Here is an 18,722-nt window from a genome sequence, read left to right as displayed (position 1 = left end):
ATCACCTGAGGTCGGGAGTTCGAGAGCAGTCTGACCAACATGGAGAAACCCCATCTCTACTAAAAATACAAAATTAGCCAGGCATGGTGGTGGGTGCCTGTAATCCCAGCTACCTGGGAGGCTGAGGCAGGAGAATCGCTTGAACCTGGGAGGCGGAGGTTGCGGTGAGCTGAGATGGTGCCATTGCACTCCAGCCTGGGCAACAAGAGTTAAAACTCCGTCTCAACAACAAAAACAACAACAATTTTAACTTTGTTTCAGAAAGATTAATTAGCCACTTGGTGTGTGAGATAATTTAGAGGAGAGAAACGTAGGACTTGAAGAGATCAGGAGACTGTTTTATCTAGGTTAGGGGTAAGGGGAAATTGGGAAATTGAATGAATGGTGTGGCAGTAGGGAAAAAAAAAGAGGGGTAGAATTGTATGATAAACTCAAATCATAAAAAAATTATTTTAGATTATAATGAAGAGAGTAGTCATTAATTTATTTATTCTGAAAATATTATTAAATATCTACCATGTCCAAATCACTTTGATGAGGCTACAAAAGTAACTAAGAAAATATATTTCTTGTCCTCATGAAGATTATAATCTGATTTGTTGAAATTGGCCAATTTCACTGAAGATATAACATGTAAATCAGACCTGAAAGAATGAACATCTTTTAATAGATTGCATGTTTGGTAAAAATGTTAAAGGCACCAAGTTTAACTGTGGTAATGACCTAATTGACACTTAAAAAATTATATAGTACTATGCCTCCCTGTTTCAGGGAAATGCTTGGCCAAAGATTAGAAAAGACTCCTTTCTTCTTGTTCAGTCCTAAAAAATTATAATATATAATAATATTTTTGGAAAGCAGTAGATGAAATGTTTACAACTCGCAGTGACAGGTATGTGTCAGAATCATTTTTTCAATGAAATCCTTGGCTATCACAAGAGGTCATATATATTACTCACACTGGTTTTTCAGCTGACAGTGAGGTCCCTTTCTTTGAATTGTCCCCATATGTTCAAGCAGTAAAAAACCTCCCTGGCTCCAGTCCACAAAGGGTAAACAAAAATTGTTTGTAGATGGCCAAGCTGCACAGATAGAACTTCTTCACGTTTCCACTAGGGTGGGTGGATCTGTCTTCTCCTGTTTTATAGGACAGTGATAATGTCGAAATAAGAATGCCCTTTTCATTTGTGAGATGAAGAAATAGGGGTTTTTTTTTTGTAATAGATATTTTACACAGTATCAAGCATGTAGAAATTTCTTTTTTTTTTTTTTTTTTTTGAGACGGGTCTCATTTCTGTCCCCAGGCTGGAGTGCAGTGGCTGGACTCAGCTCACTGCAAGTTCACTCCCGGGTCTACGCCATTCTCCTGCCTCAGCCTCCCGAGTAGCTGGGACTACCGGCGCCCGCCACCTCGCCTGGCTAGTTTTTTGTATTTTTTAGTAGAGACGGGGTTTCACCGTGTTAGCCAGGATGGTCTCGATCTCCTGACCTCGTGATCCGCCCGTCTCGGCCTCCCAAAGTGCTGGGATTACAGGCTTGAGCCAGCGCACCCGGCCTGAAATTTTCATAACATAGAGCGAGATGTGACAATTTTGTTGAACACTTTATTCATTTTTCTTTCCCCTTGTAATTTATGTGAATTATGTTTTCAGAATGAAACAGTTCAAACGTCACTGTACGAGGCTCACTTAGTGACAGTTATCTGTCTTATTCCCAGAGAAATAAAAGATTATCACATGGTATCACGGCTAAGAAGCCAGCCTGCAAGGAAGGACTTTCCTAGGTCCCTGATGCTCCTTCCAACTGTGATGTAGAAGATCATCACACAGTTAAATGACGTCATAGGCTGCAATTTCTAGGGCTGTCATGTTATTACTGTTTCCTCCCCAAATAAGGAAACTGTAAAATATATACTGAACAGTTATCCACTTGCTTCTAGCAATAACTCATTCTGAAGCTGTTTGATTTCTGAATATGAATCGATTAGGTTAACCAAGTAACCTGCGGATGTTCAGTAGTACCTTGTTGATGGTGATTTTCTATAAAAGTAAGCTACTGTGATTTCTTTTTTTTTTTTTTTGAGACGGAGTCTCGCTCTGTCGCTCAGGCTGGAGTGCAGTGGCCAGATCTCAGCTCACTGCAAGCTCCGCCTCCCGGGTTCACGCCATTCTCCTGCCTCAGCCTCCCGAGTAGCTGGGACTACAGGCGCCCACAACCGCGCCCGGCTAATTTTTTGTATTTTTAGTAGAGACGGGGTTTCACCGTGGTCTCGATCTCCTGACCTTGTGATCCGCCCGCCTCGGCCTCCCAAAGTGCTGGGATTACAGGCGTGAGCCACCGCGCCCGGCTACTGTGATTTCTATGTCAGCTTCTCCAGAGGAGGTGGGTATAGTTCTCTAAATACTTAGAGGAGGCATCATCCAAGCCAACTAACAACAACCACGTGTGTGGGTTATAGAGTTGTTCAAGGTTAATTCCAATGACTCACAAAATGGTAAGCATACGTTTGGTTGTTTCCCTCAGGATACTGTAGTTGCTCTCCAAGCTCTTGCCAAATATGCCACTACCGCCTACACGCCATCTGAGGAGATCAACCTGGTTGTAAAATCCACTGAGAATTTCCAGCATACATTCAACATACAGTCAGCCAACAGATTGGTATTTCAGCAGAAGACTCTGCCCAATGTCCCTGGAATGTACACGCTGGAGGCCTCAGGCCAGGGCTGTGTCTATGTACAGGTAAGTAGAGATCCATGAGAATGAATGTACATTGGGAAGGAGAGTCTGAGGGCATCTTCCCCTTAGGCCTTCTCTCTCGCTCTCTGTTTCTCACTTGTAAGAAAAGTAGTTTGAACTGTACAATCTTTAAAGCTCTTTCCAACTCTGATTTGGCTATTTCTTCCTACCAGACGGTGTTGAGATACAATATTCTCCCTCTTAAAAATATGAAGACCTTTAGTCTTAGCGTGGAAATGGGAAAAGCTAGATGTGAGCAACTGACTTCACCTCGATCCTTGACTCTCGCTATTCACACCAGGTGAGGAAAGCTGGGGTGCTGGTGGCCGGCAGAGCACCTGGTCTGTGGAGCTGAGGTGGGACACGTGTGTGTGTGTGCACGTGTGTGTGTGTGTGTGTGTGTGTATGTGTGTTGGGGATGCAGAGTGCACTGAAGTAATAGGCTCACATGTGTTTTCTTCTTCCTGCTCTCAGTTATGTGGGGAGCCGTAGCTCTTCCAATATGGTGATTGTGGAAGTGAAGATGCTATCTGGGTTCAGTCCCAGGGAGGGCACCAGTCAGTTAGTAAGTTACTTCTGTTTTCTTCATTTATCTAGCTGTGAGGGGACCTGACAGTATAATCAAAAAAACTGGTAAAATGGGCATCATGGCATGTGTGTGTATATATACACACACACATATATACATGGCATGTATATACATACATATATATGTATGTATATGTATGTACATTTGTAAGAAAAGTAGTTTTCATATACATATGGCATCCATATACACGGTGTGTGTATATATACATATGTAGATATATGTACATGTATATATGTGCATATATGTACGTGTGTGTGTATATATGTATATATACACATACATACAAACTCATGATTGGATTATTTAAATGGGCTGCAAGGTTGTAGCAGACATATGACACGCAACTCGTAATAGTCTCAGTTCCCTTTTCCTACCTTTTCCACAGTATATATTGTTTCCTTGATCATGGCAGAGCTTTGGAAGACTACCCTAGGGGATAGGGAAGGCTCTGGCTCTTAGTCTCTGTTTTTCTCCCTCTCTTATGCAGCTTCTCCAGCAACCCCTGGTGAAGAAGGTTGAATTTGGAACTGACACACTTAATATTTACTTGGATGAGGTAGGTATTCAGGAACTAGATCAAAGAACTGGATTGCTTATGGATCTTCATGACTTCTCTTCTAATCTGTATATATGGGTGTCACACACATGGGGATGAGGGGCCTGGGAGCGAGTCCACACCATGCCATGAGTTCTGCCTCCATGCTGGTATATCATAAAACACCCCGTTGTGCCTCTAGAGAAGCCCTGTCCAACAGACCTATAATGTGAGCCATTTACATTGTTTAAAGAGTTCTGGTAGCCACATTTAAAAAGTAGAGGAACAGATGAAATTAAATTTAATGGTATATTTTATGCAAGCCTATATACCCTAAATATTTCCATTTTACTATACAATTAATATACAGAAATATTAATGAGATATCTACATTCTTTTTTTTTTTTTCTGTACCACACCTTTACAGCACTGTCAGCGCGTCTCAATTCTGTCTGGCCTCATTTCAAGCGCTCAATAGCCACAAGTGACATTGCAACTCTAGAGTATGCTATAGTAGTTAATAGCAGAAGCTCTGAAGCCAGACTGCCTGGGCTGCAATCTTGGTTCTGGCACTGGCTGTGTAACTGGACAAATTGTTGAAAGTTAGCTGTAAAATGTGTGTGGGTAGGGGTCAAAATAGTTATCTCTTAGAGTTCTAGAAAAAACTAAATTATTTAAGACATGTAAAAATATCTAGGACTGTACCTGGTACAGAGTAAGCCCTCATTACTCTATAGCCATTTGTATCATTTTAACATAATGTTAATATTACTTAATATTAATCAGACATCGTATATAACCTTTCATTTTAATAAAGCAAGAAGTTCTCAAGGACTAACAACGTTCTAAAAATTGTTAACAATGCTCCTTTTCATGATATTCCACTCCACACAAGGAACAAAGTTATCCTTATTGTATATAACCAATAGACAGGAATATCCCAAATCAAAAGATGCTGTTGTTAGTAACATCCATTTCCGACCCCCTGCCCAGCCACCAACCCGATCATCTAACTGTGTTTCCTATCTTCCCGGGAACCAGGGTTTTGTTCACGTTGTGTGAGCCGTGTATAGCTTCTTTTGACATAGCTCGGGTTAGCTTATCAGGCACTACCCTGTAATCATGATGTTGCGGTTTAAAACTTTGCCAAGTCTCTGATACTTTCACACATAACTTATTCAAGTCTTACAGCAACCGACTGAGACTTGGAGAGAGAGTGGCTTGTCCGAGTCATCCCATCTGTCCGTGTCTAGGGTGGGAGCAGAACCTGGGGAGTCTGATTTCTATGACACCATGTCCGAGACGGTGATGAACTGCTTGCTCCTCAGTGTGTCCTGCCAAATCTGCCAGTTGGCTTCTAATCTGAAGCATCAGGTCTAATGGTCTAAAAGCCAGTGCTAATGATGGTATCTGTGGTTATTTCCTCTTTTCTGTGTATCTTCTCCCTTGTGGTCTTGATCAATTTCACCAGAGGATGACCTTATTCACATATATAGTCTTCCTTATTCTTTAATGAACTTGTACTATAAATGTCCCTCAAGGTACATGCCATCCCTGTCCCACAATCTCAGACAAGTAGCGTTTTCATTGTCATTCACTTATATTTCTTAATTTGTTGGGAAACACATGAAAGTTTTAAAGCCATCCTTTTGTTCCTGATGTCTAATTTTGTTGCATTATGGTCTGAGAACAGAGTCTTCATGATCCTGATTGCCTGGAATGTGCTGAAGTTTCTTCCATGACCTAATCCGTGATCTGTTTTTGCAAGTGTTCAGTGTGCACTCCAAAAGAACATCTATTTTTTTTCTCTTGGGCCTGGATTCTGATCTAGAAGTCTGAGATCATTATTTCTGTTGTTCATGTGTTTGATAACTCTGCTTATTTTTCTGCTTGATTTAACAGTTTCTGAAAAGCATATGTTAAAATATCCAATTATGATGGAGTTTGTTTCTTTGTTTGTTTAGTATTTTTTGGATAGAGACAGGGTTTCACCATGTTGGCCAGGCTGGTCTTGAACTCCTGACCTCAAGTGATCTGGCCACCTAGGCCTCCCAAAGTGCTGGAGTTATAGGTGTGAGCCACTGCCCCCGGCCTCTAATTGTGATATTTGATTTATCCGTTTATCCATACATTTTTGGCTGTCGTTTCCTGATATATTTGAGACTATATAATTAGATATATATATTATGAACATATCTTCTTAAATTTTCCTTATATTAGTACATACTATCTTTTCCCCATTACTATATATGTGTATATATTTATATCAAATACTTTTGCCTTAGATTCCTACACCACACATGCACACACACACATTTTTTTCCTTGCCTTAGTTGCCATTTAGTCAGATATTAAAACTGCTACTAGCCAGCTTTCTTTTTTTTTTTCTTTTTCTTTTTTTTTTTTTTTGAGATGGAGTCTCGCTTTGTCGCCCAGGCTGGAGTGCAGTGGTGCGATCTCGGCTCACTGCAACCTCCGCCTCCCGGGTTCAAGCAACTCTCCTGCCTCAGCCTCCCGAGTAAATGGGATTACAGGCACCTGCCACCACGCCCAGCTAATTTTTGTATTTTTAGTAGAGACGGGGTTTCACCATGTTGGTCAGGCTGGTCTCGAACCCCTGACCTCGTGATCCACCCACCTCGGCCTCCCAAAGTGCTGGGATTACAGGCGTGAGCCACCGCCCCCGGCCCTACCCCAGCTTTCTTTTGGTTCATGTTAGTCATTGGCTTTAATTCGTTATGGTGACCAAATGATAGAAAAGAACAGTGGTTCTAAAAGTTCTTTGTTTCAGGATCCCCTTACACTCTTAATTTACTGAGGGCCTCAAACAACTTTCAGTGGAGTGGGTTTTAACTATTGGTCTTTATCATGTTAGAAATTAAAACTGAGATAATCTTAAAATATTTATTAATTAATTTAAAAACAGTAATAAACTCACTACATCTTAATATAAATAACATTTTTATGAAAATAACTATTTTCTGTCCAGGCATGATGGCTCATGCCTGTAATTCCAGCACTTTGGGAGGCTGAGGAGGGCAGATCACAAGATCAGGAGTTTGAGACCAGCCTGGTCAATATGGTGAAACGCCATCTCTACTAAAAATACAAAAATTAGCTGGGTGTGGTGGCGCACGCCGGTAGTCCCAGCTACTTGAGAGGCTGAGGCAGAAGAATCGCTTGTACCCAGGAGGCAGAGGTTGTGGCGAGCCAAGATCGTGCCACTATACTCTAGCCTGGGCAACAGAGTGAGACTCCATCTCAAAAAAAGAAAAGAAAAAGAAAAAGAAAATAACTATTTTCTAAAACAAAAAAATAAGAATAGTGACATTGTTTTGCATTTTTGCTTTAATATCTGGCTTAATCAAAGAGAATGAAATTTTATATTTATTCCTACGTTCAAACCATTGCAATATTACACATAAAGTAGCCTCTGATAACTCTACTGTATACTTGTTTATTTTTTAGTTTTTTAAATCTCTTTCCCCAGAAGGAAACAATCTCCTGTATATTTGTAAGAGAATGAGAGTGGAAAAAAAAAGTCTTAATATCATTCTAAAAATAATTCTGACCTCTCAGATACTCTGATGCAATCTCAGGGATCCCTGGAGTAGGGGAGGTCTCTTGACCACACTTTGAGAGGCACTATACCTGAAGAACTTTGGAAATCCCTTCCAATTAGGCGTTAATAGCTCTATACCTAAATTTATAATTTTTTTTTTTTTTTTTTTTGAGACAGGGTCTCACTCTGTTGCCCAGGCTGGACTTCAGTGGCCCAATCTTGGCTCACTATAATCTCCACCCCTGGGCTTAAATGATCCTCCCACCTCAGCCTCCCAAATAGCTGGGATTTATTTTCTTGTTATAGTAAAGTAACTTATACAATTGCCTTAGATTCTCCATTTGCTAATTTATTCAACAAATATTTACTGAGCAACCAACATATGCCAGTCACTTTTCTAAGTGATGGAGACGTGGCAATGAAAACAATAGATATGATACCTGGCCTAAGAGTGCTGATATTCTAGTGGAGAGACAACAATATTCAAGTTCTTTAAAATTACATGTATATGTGTATACGCGCACTTTTTTTTTTTCGGTAGTAATAAGTGTTATGCAGCATAAGGGGATAAAGAGTGCTGGTGAGGCAGGCCAGGGATGTGACTATTTTTAAATAAGGTGTTCAAGGAAAGCCCCTTTGAGGAGGTATCATTTGCTCAGGGACCAGATTGAAGAAAGCAAACCAGTAAGGGGCGTAGAACTGTTGGAGTAAAATGCAAGCCTCTGCTTTCTTTGGCCACTTTGACTAATTTAGTGGAGAAACCATGGGTCAGCGTAGACCATGAACAAAGGGAACCAGTTCACAAGAGGGCCAGAGAGCTGTAAGATCCTAAGAAGAAAGAGCCAGGAAGTCAGCAGGAGGCAATGTCTTAGGGCAGACTGTCATAGGGCAGAGGTAGGTAGAGAGTTTCAGAATGTTTGTTTGTTTGTTTGTTTGTTTTGAGATGCAGTGCCGCTTTATCACCCAGGCTGGAGTGCAGTGGTGCCATCTCGACTCACTGCAACATCCGCCTCCCAGGTTCAAGCGATTCTCCTGCCTTAGCCTCCTGAGTAGCTGGGATTACAGGTGCCAGCCACCATGCTCGGCTAATTTTTGTATTTTTAGTAGAGATGGGGTTTTACCATGTTCGCCAGACTGGTCTGGAACTCCTGACCTCTGGTGATTCACCCACCTCGGCCTCCCAAAGTGCGGGGATTAGAGGCGTGAGCCACCGTTCCTGGTGGGGTTTCAGAAAATCTACATGAAGACAGCAAGGGTCTTTTAACTCCACGTTGCATAGAGTGTAATTTTCATTTTAGTTCTAAGGTATTGTTTCATCTGTCTTCCCCACAGCTCAGTAAGAACACTCAGACTTATACCTTCACCATCAGCCAAAGTGTGCTGGTCACCAACTTGAAACCAGCAACCATCAAGGTCTATGACTACTACCTGCCAGGTGAGAGGGCTGGGCTGAAATGAGAGCTGAGATCTTACCTGCATCTCCCAACCTACTTCTGCCTCATTCTTCATGGCTTCTCTCTTAATTTTACAAATACTCCTTCCCAAGCCAAGTAGCACGTAATTAAATTATCTAATCTCCTAAAATATTTTAATTCAGTTGTGTGCCATTTTTAAGTTGCGTACACTAGAGACATTTGATATGATGTGGTCCTTAGACCAAGAAGAGAACAATGTGAACCATCGTTCTCAAAGGGCCATTTCCATTATTTTTGCTATGATTAATAATTTGTCACAATGTACAAATATTAGTGATTGAAACTTTCTTGTAATTCTGAATATCATAACCTGTAGAGATTCTCTGGAAAGGGCTAAAGCAGTAGCTTTTATGAAGCATTTTCCCTCTGAATATAGGAGATCCTCAAAGTAATTATATGTCTTATTTCATTTTACAGATGAACAGGCAACAATTCAGTATTCTGATCCCTGTGAATGAGGTAAGTCCAGCGGAGAAATGGGTGGAGTTATGGGTTAGGTGGCAGAAGTGAAGAGGAGCCTCTTTCAAGTTACTGTTATTGTCTTTTTTTGAGATAGAGTCTCACTGTGTTGCCCACGCTGGAGTGCAGTGGCGGAGGTTGAGTGGCTCACCTCCCAGGTTCAAGCGATTCTCCTGCCTCAGCCTCCCGAGTTGCGGGATTATAGGTGCCCACCATCATGCCTGGCTAATTTTCGTATTTTTAGTAGAGACAGGGTTTCACCATGTTGACTAGGCTGGTCTTGAACTCCTGACTTCAGGTGATCTGCCTGCCTCGGCCTCCCAAAGTACTGGGATTACAGGCATGAGCCACCACACTCAGCCCTGTTATTGTCTTTTGGAGGCTTATTTTTGATAGAAAGTGAGCTTTCCTTTTTTGTCTTAAACCTTTTTTTTTTTTTTTTTTTGAAAGAGGGTCTGGCTCTGCTGCTCAGGCTGGAGTGCAGTGGTGTGATCTCAGCTCACTGCAGCCTCTGCCTCCCAAGTTCAAGCGATTCTTGTGCCTCAGCCTCCTGAGTAGCTGGGATTACAGGCATGTGCCATCACGCCCAGCTAATTTTTTTGTATTTTTAATAGAGATGGGGTTTTGCCATGTTGGCCAGGCTGGTCTCAAACTCCTGGCCTCAGGTGATCTGCCTACTTCAGCCTCCCAAAGTGCTGGGATTACAGGTGTGAGCCACTGTGCCCAGCCTGTCCTAAACTCTTGAAAATAGTTTATGTCAGAAAAAGCTAATCTTGGTATTAAAACAATACTTTTTCTGTCAGATTGAAAATAGATGGACTTTTCCTAATATTTTTACATAATACATCTTTGTTATATGAAAATACTAAGATGAAAGTAAAGGTTACCTGATTCTACTCCTGTGAGATAACACTATTAATAATCCAATTGTGCATTTGTGAGTTATTTTGTATATAGAGGTCAAGTATCCTCTATATATGTACTGAGCTTCTGAGTATCACAATGTCTTTTATTTTTTGTTTGTTTGATTGTTTGCTTTTCAGGACAGAAGCTGGAAAGAGACTCAATTAGTCCTCTATGTCATTACTGGAGGGTGGAACATTCTTCTGTCGCTTGAAGCAGAACTCCTTCAATCAAATAATTTAATTTCTCTGACTAGTAAATGGGTAACAGATGAATATGTCTGAACCTCAGCTGTAATACTTTCTAGTACCTTTGCAAGGAGATGGGATAGGAACAAGCACTCAGAGGAGGCACTGTATGGGCAAGGTCACAGGGGGAAGAAAGGTGGTTTAGCTGTTTTGTGTAGCCATTTAGGGGGCTCTCCAGAGAGGAGACAGTGGTGGAGGGTGAACTAGAGAAGACAAGAATGTCTTCCTAGGCTGGGCACAGTGGCTTATGCCTGTAATCCCAGCACTTTGGGAGTGTGAGGTGGGTAGATCACTTGAGGTTGGGAGTTCAAGATCAGCCTGGCCAACATGGTGAAACCCATGTCTACTAACAATACAAAAATTAGCCAGGTGTGGTGGCACGGGCCTGTAATCCCAGCCCCTTGGGAGTCTGAGGCAGGAGAATCGCCTCAGCACTGGAGGTGGAGGTTGCAGTGTGCTGAGATTGTGCCACTGCACTCCAGCCCGGACAATGAAGCAAGACCCTGTCTCAAATAATAATAATAATAATAATAATAATAATAATAGTAATAATAATAATAATGTTTTTCTAGAGTTTAAATCTAAAGGAAAATGTGATTTAGGGCTTTGGGAATTGGCTAAAAAAATAAAAATGGAAAAGAAAATCTGTGCATTTAGTTCTATACATATTTCTTTGGAAACCAAAAGTTCTTTTAAAGATGATGATCGTCCTTTCCCCCAAAACTCACAATTTGGCTTCTTCCTTAAACCTTTTAACCCAGACTTCTCTTTTTTTTTTTTTTTTTTTTTGAGACGGAGTCTCGCTCTGTCACCCAGGCTGGAGTGCAGTGGCCGGATCTCAGCTCACTGCAAGCTCCCCCTCCTGGGTTCACGCCATTCTCCTGCCTCAGCCTCCCGAGTAGCTGGGACTACAGGCGCCCGCCACCTCGCCCGGCTAGTTTTTTGTATTTTTTAGTAGAGATGGGGTTTCACCGTGTTAGCCAGGATGGTCTCGATCTCCTGACCTCGTGATCCACCCATCTCGGCCTCCCAAATGCTGGGATTACAGGCTTGAGCCACCGCGCCCGGCCTTAACCCAGACTTCTCAATGAATCATTTTAAAGATGTGAGGACAGGTTAGAATAGAGAATTTTAATTATAAGGCTGCGCTCACCCAGCCCACTACTGCGGGGCAAACAGTGATTGATGACAAGAAAAGTGGCTGGCCAGAATGCGCTCTCCATCTCTCTCGGTTTCTCTTCTGCATGATTCTCCCAGCCTTTCCCCACGTGGGCTATCTATCACTGTGCAAGCACTTCCTCGGAGCAATGCTTTTGTTTTGGAAACAGGTTTGGAGGCAAAGGGATAAGGGAAGTAAGATGAATGATGTTTAACAGAAAAGATTCTCTAGGCAATTACACCCTTTTATCCTGGGTCTCCACTGGATCAATTACACTCCCGTTGATTGTAAATTCTGACTGAAAAGTCAGGGAAAATAAGCACATTCTACAAAAACAAAAAAATGACAGATGGGACCTACTTAAACTAAAGAGCTCCTGCACAGCAAAAGAAACTATCAACAGAGTAAACAGCCTAAAGAATAGGAGAAAATATTAACAAACTGTGCCTCCAACAAAGAACTAATACCAGAATCTATAAGGAACTTAAATCAGCAAGAAAAAAACAAATAATTCCATCAAAACGTGGGCAAAGGGCATGAGCGGACACTTCTCAAAAGAAGAGTACAAGTGGCCAATAAACATATGAAAAAATGCTCAACATCACTAATCATCAGAGAAATGCAAATCAAAACCACAATGAGATACCATCTACACTAGTTAGAATGGCTATTATTAAAGTCAGAAAATAATGGATGTTGGTGAGGTAGCAGAGAAAAGGGAACTCAACACACTGTTGGTGGGAATGTAAATTAGTTCAGCCACTGTGGAAAGCAGTTTGGTGTTTTCTCAAAGAATTAAAAATAGAATTACCATTCAACCCAGCAGTCTCACTACTGGGTATATACACAAAGGGAAATAAATCTTTCTACCAAAAGGACAAATGCACCTGTACATTTTTCGCAGCACTATCCACAATAGCAAAGACATGGAATCAGCCTAGATGTTCATCAATGGTAGATTAGATAAAGAAAATGTGGTCCATATATTCCATGGAATACTATGTAGTCATAAAAAAGAATGCAATCGGCCCAGTGCGGTGCCTCATACCTGTAAACCCAGCACTTTGGGAGGCCGAGGTGGGTGGATCACCTGAGGTCAGGAGTTTGAGACCAACCTGGCCAACATGGCAAAACCCCATCTCTACTAAAAATACAAAAACCTAGCTGGGCGTGGTGGCAGGTGCCTATAATCCCAGCTACTCGGGAGGCTGAGGCAGGAGAATTGCTTGAACCCAGGAGGTGGAGGTTGCAGTGAGCCAAGATCGCGCCATTGCACTTCAGCCTGGACAACAAGAGCAAAACTGTGTATCTAAATAAATAAATAAATAGAATGAAATCATGTCCTTTGCAGCAGCATGGATGCAGCTGGAGACCATTATCCTAAGTGAATTAATGCAGAAACAGAAAACCAAATACTGCATGTTCTCACTTTAAGTGGGAGCTAAACATCTTGTACACATGGACACAAAGATAGGAACAATAAGCACTGGAGATTCCAAAAGGGAGGAGGAAGGAAAGAGGGCAAGCGTTGAAACCTACTTTCAGGTACTATGTTCACTATTTGGGCAATGGGATCAGTAGCTCAAACCTCAGCATCACAAAATATACCCATGTAACAAAACCTGCATATTTACGCCCTGAATCTAAACCTGCATATGTACCTCGTGAATTTAAAATTAAAAAGACCAGACGTGGTGGCTCACTCCTGTAATTCCAGCACTCTGGTAGGCCAAGGTGAGCGGATCACTTGAGCTCTGAGTTGGAAATCAACCTAGGCAACATAGCAAAACTCCGCCTCTACCAAAAATACAAAAATTAGCCAGGCATGGTGGCGTGTTCCTGTAGTCCCAGCTACTCTGGAGGCTGAGGTGGGAGAATCGCTTGAACCTGGGAGGAGGAGGTTGTAGTGAGCCGAGTTTGCACCACTGCACTCCAACCTGGGTGACAAAGTGAGACCTTGTCTCAAAAATAAATAAATAAACAAATAAATAAATAGATGTGTGTACTGAAGAGAATATTTCCCCAAGCCCAGAGTCACAGTTGCATTAATTGTTCTGTCCTTTTCTCTTCCATCCTTGTGTCTGTCCTGGTCCTTCTAGGAGTTCCTATAGTGAGGGCAGATGGGGGAAGACACGCAAAGGAGGTCATTCCCTGGCTTGCCTCTCGGCTATCAAAGGAAGAGAACAGAGGGAACTCTGAAGAAAAGGTAGTTGCCAGGCGCGGTGGCTCACACCTCTAATCCCAGCACTTCGGGAGGCTGAGGCGGGTGGATCACTAGAGATCAGGAGTTCAAGATCAGCCTGGCTAACGTGGTGAAACCCTGTCTCTACGAAACATCCAAAATTAGCTGGGCCTGGTGGCGCGTGCCTGTAATCCCAGCTACTCAGGAGGCTGAAGCAGGAGAATCGCTTGAACCTGGGAGGCGGAGGTTGCAGTGAGCTGGGATCGCTCCGCTGCACTCCAGCCTGGGCGACAGAGTGAGACCCGGTCTCCAAAAAAAAAAAAAAAAAAGGTAGTCATGAAAGCCCCTTCCACTCACTAAAAGCTCCACCCCATGTACATTTTGGGTCTGCAGCACTTACCAGAGCAGTCCCTCTTTTGGAATAAAAGGAAATGGTGATCCTCAAGACTTAAGGCGCAGTGGCTCACGCCTGTAATCCCAGCACTTTGGGAGGCTGAGGCTGGCGGATCACGAGGTCAGGAGATCGAGACCATCCTGGCTAACACGGATGTACTAAAAATACAAAAAAAATTAGCCGGGCATGGTGGCGGGCGCCTGTAGTCCCAGCTACTCGGGAGGCTGAGGCAGGAGAATGGTGTGAACCCGGGAGGTGGAGCTTGTATTGAGCGGAGATTGCGCCACTGCACTCCAGCCTGGGCGACAGAGCAAGACTCCGTCTCAAAAAAAAAAAAAAAGTGGGCAGAATACATGTTAAATGATTAGGAAAACTTTTTATTCTTGTATCTTTGGGATTTCAGATGGGATAAAAAGAATATTCTTATGCTTAAATTATCAACTACGCTGAATAAAAGGATGTTAATGAGAACATGTACATTGTCCAACTCATTGAAATATAAACATTTGTGCATATTTGAGAAGGCGATTGTGAGGATTAGGTGGCATTTAGCATTCAAGTGACACTTGGTATTATAGTACTTATAGTAAATGCTGATACATGTCAGGTATTGTACCAGGCCTAGGAATACAAAGATAAATAAAATGAAGTTTCTATCCTCAGGAAACTCACAGCCTAGTGGAGGGAGGAAGGAAACAAACAAGTTAACAGTTATAATACAATGTGACAAAAAAGAATGAAAGAAGAAAGCACAAAAAGCTATGGGAGGCCAGGTGCGGTGGCTCACGCCTGTAATCCCAGCACTTTGGGAGGCCGAGGCAGGCAGATCACCTGAGGTCAGGAGTTCGAGACCAGCCTGGCCAACATGGTGAAACCCCGTCTGTAGTAAAAATACAAAAAATTAGCCGAGTGTGGTGGCAGGCGCCTGTAATCCCAGCTAATCGGGAGGCTGAGGCATGAGAATCACTTGAATCTGGGAGGTGGAGGTTGCAGTGAGCAGACATTGCACCACTGCACTCCAGGAGCCTGGACAACAGAGCAAGACTCTGTCTAAAAAAAAAAAAAAAAAAAGAGATGAGAGAAAGCACAGTATTTCACCCAAGTAATTCAGTGTACTCATGGATTGTGTGCGTGCATGTGTGGGGCGGGTGGAGGGGGTAGTGTGTCTTCAAAGTTAGACTGGGAAACAGAGATTGGATAATGACTTGCTTTTCAGAAAGATCGTTCTAGCAGTAATGTGAAGAATGGGGTGGAGAAGAAGAAAGCCGAGTCCTTGAAACCATTTAGGAGACCGCTACAGTTATCCAGGTAAAAGCTGGTGAACGGGCAGTGGAAGGGAAAGGAGGGGACGTTCAACAGCTACTTAGCTTAGGAGATAGAATCAGGAATGACTTACTGACATCAAAGACAAAATGTACCAGACAATTACAGAGGTGGTTTTATTCGGGCCATTGCAATCGAAAACATGTTCATTAATTAATAACATCTCAGGGAAAACGAAGGGGACCTGAGGTTTCATAGAGGCAGCGAAACAAAAGAGTCATACATGAATCTTATAAGGAAGGATGGAGATGAGGCTTTCTATGGAATATGTGTGAGCAGGGTGGTTTTTTGCCTTTAGCTGTTTCGTTGGAACACAAAAGGTTGGAGGGTTTTGGAAAACAAAACGATGGGTAAATTTCTTAACTCACCTGTTTTACAGCAGCACAGGGCTCAGGTGGCTCACCAGTGTCGGAGACTAAGTGAATGCAAGACAGGAGAGTAAGGGAAGAGGCTGGGAAGACTGCCAGAATTCTAGACGGTGGATTACAGACAGGAGAAAACCCTTTTCCTCTACCTGGTAGGTTTAGTATCTGGGGCCTGCAAATGAAACTGAGAAAAAGCAGATGAACAGAAAGGTTATTTCACAAGCATGTGAGAACTTCACAGGGAAGAAGTGAAAACAGGAGAAGCAATTAGGAATGGGGGCTTATATGCCATTTTAACAAAGGACAAGTTGTGGATACATAACAAGACAAAAGAAGCGGGATTTGGGCATCTAGGGGCAGTAAATTATGGGAAGGTAAATACATGGGAGGCACTAACGGAAGATAATGGCTATTTTAGTAAGATTTGTTTATGCAGATTCAAGTTGGTGCTGACTTTCTGTCTCTTGTGATATGAGTTATTCTCCTCTTGATATGGGAGAGGGGAAGAGAGACACTTTCCTTCGTAAGGGGAATTTTATACTCTGCTTTTAAGTGTTTCTTAAATGCCTTCCAGCTCAAAATCATACTTATGCCAAAGTGGCACAGTTTGGACTGGCATATTCTGATCCCTTTTAACTGGGTGGATGGTGCCATCCATGCAGGTAAAGAGATACAGAAAGGCAGAAAATAGTGTGTTCAGTTTACTACATTAAGTTTGAGAATGTGTAAGGCCTGATGGTGAAGATGTTGAGACAGTGGGATATAAAGGGTCATGTCAACCACTAAAGAAAGAAATCTGAAGATCAAGATGGGCAGTTAGCAGCAAATAGGTAGTGAGAAGCCAAGGGTGTAGAGGACTAGCTAGGGAACAGGAAATGAGAAGAGGAGAGAAGGAAAGGGAGGGCCAACATTTCAACAGCAAAGGAAGAGAAGGGACTTCAGAACCCAGGATCCCACCAATATTTCTTCCCATAACAATGGCTTCTTGAAGGGTTTCCCTTCTCCTACCTCCCCCTTGAATTCCCCTCTTCATCAAGGATTTGGTAGGAAGTGGAAGGGAACCAGTATCAGAAAAGAAGCCCACGTTTTTTTTTTTTCTTTCTAAGAATCCTACCTTAATAAGCAAACTATGTCACATTTGGAGCACAGAGAACTTTCTATCCTTCTTCCTGTAGCCCTGATTGAAATATTTGTCATATTCCATCCAGACTGTTGCAAAAACCCTGTTGCTGCTCCTTCTATCTCAGAACATTCCTCCACCCCGTGTCTATTATTATACTTCACATATTCTCCATGCACATGGCTGCCTCCATTCAACTAACCCTTATAATTGTGTCAGGTGATGTACTGCTAGCTATTTAAAATCTGGGCCAGGTGCAGTGGCTCCCACCTGTAGTCCCAGCATTTTGGGAGGCTGAGGAAGGAGGATCACTTGAGCCCAGGAGTTCAAGACCAGCCTGGACAACATAGCAAGACCCCATCTCATTCTTTTTAAAAAATAAAATCCTAATCTGATTATGTCATTCATTTGTTTAAAACCCTTCAGGAGCTCTTGGGGGTAAAGCTCTATTGCTCTTCATGGCATACCAGACGTTCATGACTGTTTTCTTCCTGCCCCCTCCCCGCCAGCTCCATGTTCAGCCTTTGACCCTCACACTTCAGGAACACCAAACATTGGGTTCCCAATTTCCACTGAAATCTCCGATAACTTTGAAAGATGCTTTCTATCAAGCTTGAAAAGGCTTTCTCTCTTCTGCTTGGAGGACTTCCGCTAGTCCTTCAAGGAATGGCCCCCAAGGTGTGTTTCCTACTCTGGCAAGGCTTCCTCAAGACCTCTCTGCTCCTACAGCACCTGTGATTCCGGCGGAGGATTTACCAAGCTGGGTTACCGTTTTCCGTTGACCCTCCCATCTCCCCCATCAGAATGTAAGATCTCTGGAAGCTTCGACCCTGGGCTGGGTACTGCCAACTCCCCCCTACCACACCCCATTATCTGTTCTCTTTATCACTGACAAAAAGTACAATTTTATTTGGAGCAGCAACGTGCCCAACTAAAATCGTCACCTTCTCAGAATCGCTTGCAGTTAGATTTGGCCATGTGGCAGAATTCCAGCCTACAAAAAGTAACCGGAAGTCCCTGGAAAATATTTCCTTCTTCTTCTCTCTTTTTTTTTTTTTTTAAGATAGAGTTTCACTCTTGTTGCCCAGGCTGGAGTACAATGGCATAATCTCGGCTCACTGCAACCTTCACCTCCCAGGTTCAAGCGATTCTCCTGCCTCAGCCTCCCAAGTAGCTGGGGCTACAGGTGCCCACCACCACACCCAGCTAATTTTTGTATTTTGAGTAGGGACGGTGTTTCACCATGTTGGCCAGGCTGGTCTCAAACTCCTAACCTAAGGTGATCCACCTGCCTCAGCCTCCTAAAGTGCTGGGATTACAGGCGCTAGCCACCGCGTCCAGCCAGTATTTCCTGCTTTAATAAAATGACAAAGCCTCATAAAGCTTTTGGTCCTTCCACCTCCTTACTGGAGCAAGGACAAGATACCTGGAGGAAGAGTAGTCATTTTGCAACCACACTGGTAAAAACCACACGCTGAAAGCCGGGCATGGTGGCTCACGCCTGTAATCCCAACACTTTGGGAGGCGGAGATGGAAGGATCACTTGAGATCTGGAGTTCAAGACTCACCTGGGCAACATAGCAAAACCCCGTCTCTACAAAAAATAAAAAATTAGCTGGGCATGGTGGTGTGTTTGTGGTCCCAGCTACTCTGGAGGCCGTAGTGGGAGAAT

General features: G+C 42.8%; 1 protein-coding gene across 4 annotated transcripts in view; it reads left to right on the top strand.

Annotated features, from left to right (window-relative positions):
* LOC116273239 (alpha-2-macroglobulin-like protein 1) overlaps nt 1-18,086 on the top strand; it is a 33,408-nt gene extending 15,322 nt beyond the window's left edge. For 2 of the 4 annotated variants that reach the window (XM_031662190.1, XM_031662189.1), the window contains exons 14-20: nt 2,524-2,739; nt 2,910-3,037; nt 3,211-3,301; nt 3,813-3,881; nt 8,755-8,857; nt 9,315-9,356; nt 10,400-10,534. In XM_031662190.1, coding sequence (XP_031518050.1) covers nt 2,524-2,739; nt 2,910-3,037; nt 3,211-3,301; nt 3,813-3,881; nt 8,755-8,857; nt 9,315-9,355 — 648 coding nt within the window. In that variant the 3' untranslated portion in view covers nt 9,356; nt 10,400-10,534. Of the gene's footprint in view, nt 1-2,523; nt 2,740-2,909; nt 3,038-3,210; nt 3,302-3,812; nt 3,882-8,175; nt 8,420-8,754; nt 8,858-9,314; nt 9,357-10,399; nt 10,535-13,765; nt 13,873-15,458; nt 15,551-15,944 lie in introns of those variants that run through there. The other 2 variants (XR_004181656.1, XM_031662191.1) reach the window with 2 other exon arrangements.
* Nucleotides 18,087-18,722: the final 636 nt, after the last annotated feature.

The sequence above is a fragment of the Papio anubis genome, unplaced genomic scaffold, assembly GCF_008728515.1.
Source record: "Papio anubis isolate 15944 unplaced genomic scaffold, Panubis1.0 scaffold480, whole genome shotgun sequence".
NCBI lineage: Eukaryota > Metazoa > Chordata > Mammalia > Primates > Cercopithecidae > Papio > Papio anubis.
This window is presented reverse-complemented; position numbering and strand designations above follow the sequence as displayed.